We start from the raw sequence: 2,500 nt of genomic DNA on the forward strand, positions 1-2,500 counted from the left end.
GGTGTTGGTCTGACTGTATCATGGTGGTGTGTGTATGTGTAGTGTTGAGATGACTGTATCATGGTGGTGTGTGTATGGTGTTGGTCTGACTGTATCATGGTGGTGTGTGTATGTGTAGTGTTGAGATGACTGTATCATGGTGGTGTATGTATGGTTTTGGTCTGACTGTATCATGGTGGTGTATGTATGGTGTTGGTCTGACTGTATCATGGTGGTGTGTGTATGGTGTTGGTCTGACTATCATGGTGGTGTGTGTATGGTGTTGGTCTGACTGTATCATGGTGGTGTGTGTATGGTGTTGGTCTGACTGTATCATGGTGGTGTGTGTATGTGTAGTGTTGGGATGACTGTATCATGGTGGTGTATGTATGGTGTTGGTCTGACTGTATCATGGTGGTGTGTGTATGTGTAGTGTTGGGATGACTGTATCATGGTGGTGTATGTATGGTGTTGGTCTGACTGTATCATGGTGGTGTGTGTATGGTGTAGATTTTAATCCTGGTGATGAGCTGAATCAGTTACGACCTTTCTGTGCCAGTCAAAGTGCCCAGAAGGGGCGCTGTTGGGCAGAGCACACTGGGTGCAATAACATGGACCACGTTAGAAACATACACCACGACTCACGACCACACAGGCTGCGTCTCAAATCACTTATTAGTCCATGTTCGTGTTCTTTCCGTTTAGGACCATAACTATGGGGCTCGTCCGCCCCCTACGCCCCCAGCGTCCCCCCCTCCCTCGGTGTTAATTCGCCCAGGTGAGGGGGTGTACGGGCAGGACGAGGCGTCCAGGGGCACCACGCTGAGCACGTCCGAGGACGGCAGCTACGGGGCCGACATCACGCGGTGCATTTGCGGTTTCACTCACGACGACGGCTACATGATCTGCTGCGACAAGTGCAGGTGAGCGACACACGTACACACAATACAGACTCTACATGGTCAGAAGTATGTGGACACTTGAGCTTTACTTCTCAGAGATCATTCGGTAAATTCTTCCTTTTCTTTGACTCGGTGATCCTCTGCTGTGTCATAAGTATACAGACAGCAGCGCATTATCAACAGGATTCTGTGGCACAGTCTTGACCTTTTCAGTATTGTCCATATATGTATGCCTGAATTAGCCATTTCAGAAACTACCACCACCGTGCTTTACAGTAGATAGTGCTATCGACCCTGCCAGTCGTCTGACATGCACAACAAGGTTCTTTCTCATTGGTGCATCACAGACGGACACAGAGACCTGCAGAGATAGACACACACTGACCGAGAGAGAGAGACAGAGTGTAGGTAGTGAGACATGCAGAGGCATTTAGACAGACACAGGGACGGACGCACACAGAGACACTCAGGGACATTTACATAGACACAGAGACAGACAGACACAGAGACACGTCGAGACATTTAGACAGACACAGGGACAGGCAGGGACATTTATACAGACTTAGAGACAGACAGAGACATGCAGAGACATTCAAACAGAGACAGACAGACAGATACGCACAGACATTTAGACAGACATAGAGAGACAGACAGACATTCAGACAGACACAGAGACTTGCAGAGACATTTAGACAGACACAGAGACTTGCAGAGACATTCAGACAGAGACACAGACACAGAAACACACAGAGACATTCATACAGACACAGAGACACGCAGACACAGACTGAAACAGAAACGCACACAGAGAGAGAGAAACACAGAGACATTCATACAGACACAGAGACAGACACAGAGACAGATAGACACAGAGACATGCAGAGACATTCAGACAGGCGCACAGACATTCAGACAGACGCACAGACATTCAGACAGACGCAGAGACATTCATACAGACACAGAGACTTGCAGAGACATTCATACAGACACAGAGACAGATAGACACAGAGACAGATAGACACAGAGACACCAGAGACATTCAGACTGACACAGAAACGCACAGAGAGACACACAGAGACAGACACGCAGAGACATTCATACAGTCACAGAGACAGATAGACACAGAGACACGCAGAGACATTCAGACAGACGCAGAGACATTCAGACAGACACAGAGAGACAGACAGACACGCAGAGACATTCATACAGACACAGAGACAGATAGACACAGAGACACCAGAGACATTTAGACTGACATAGAAACGCACACAGAGAGACACACAGAGACAGACACGCAGAGACATTCAGACAGACGCAGAGACATTCAGACACACAGAGACAGACAGACACAGACACGCAGAGACATTCATACAGACACAGAGACAGATAGACACAGAGACACCAGAGACATTCAGACTGACACTGAAACGCACACAGAGAGAGAGACACACGGAGACAGACACAGACACACAGAGACATTCAGACAGACACAGAGACGCACACAGAGACAGACACAGACACGCAGAGACATTCAGACAGACACAGAGACGCACACAGACAGAGACACAGAGACAGACGTGCAGAGACTTTCAGAAACTTGTACCACCGCCGTGCTTTAC

At 48.3% G+C, this 2,500-nt stretch overlaps 1 protein-coding gene across 2 annotated transcripts in view; it reads left to right on the forward strand.

The window, feature by feature from the left end:
- kmt2e (lysine (K)-specific methyltransferase 2E) overlaps positions 1-2,500 on the forward strand; it is a 72,909-nt gene that overhangs the window by 39,061 nt on the left and 31,348 nt on the right. For both annotated transcript variants that reach the window (XM_062997014.1, XM_062997021.1), the window contains exon 4: positions 685-902. In XM_062997014.1, the coding sequence (XP_062853084.1) occupies positions 685-902 (218 nt within the window). The remainder of the gene's footprint in view (positions 1-684; positions 903-2,500) is intronic.

The sequence above is a fragment of the Trichomycterus rosablanca genome, chromosome 1 (genome assembly GCF_030014385.1).
Source record: "Trichomycterus rosablanca isolate fTriRos1 chromosome 1, fTriRos1.hap1, whole genome shotgun sequence".
NCBI lineage: Eukaryota > Metazoa > Chordata > Actinopteri > Siluriformes > Trichomycteridae > Trichomycterus > Trichomycterus rosablanca.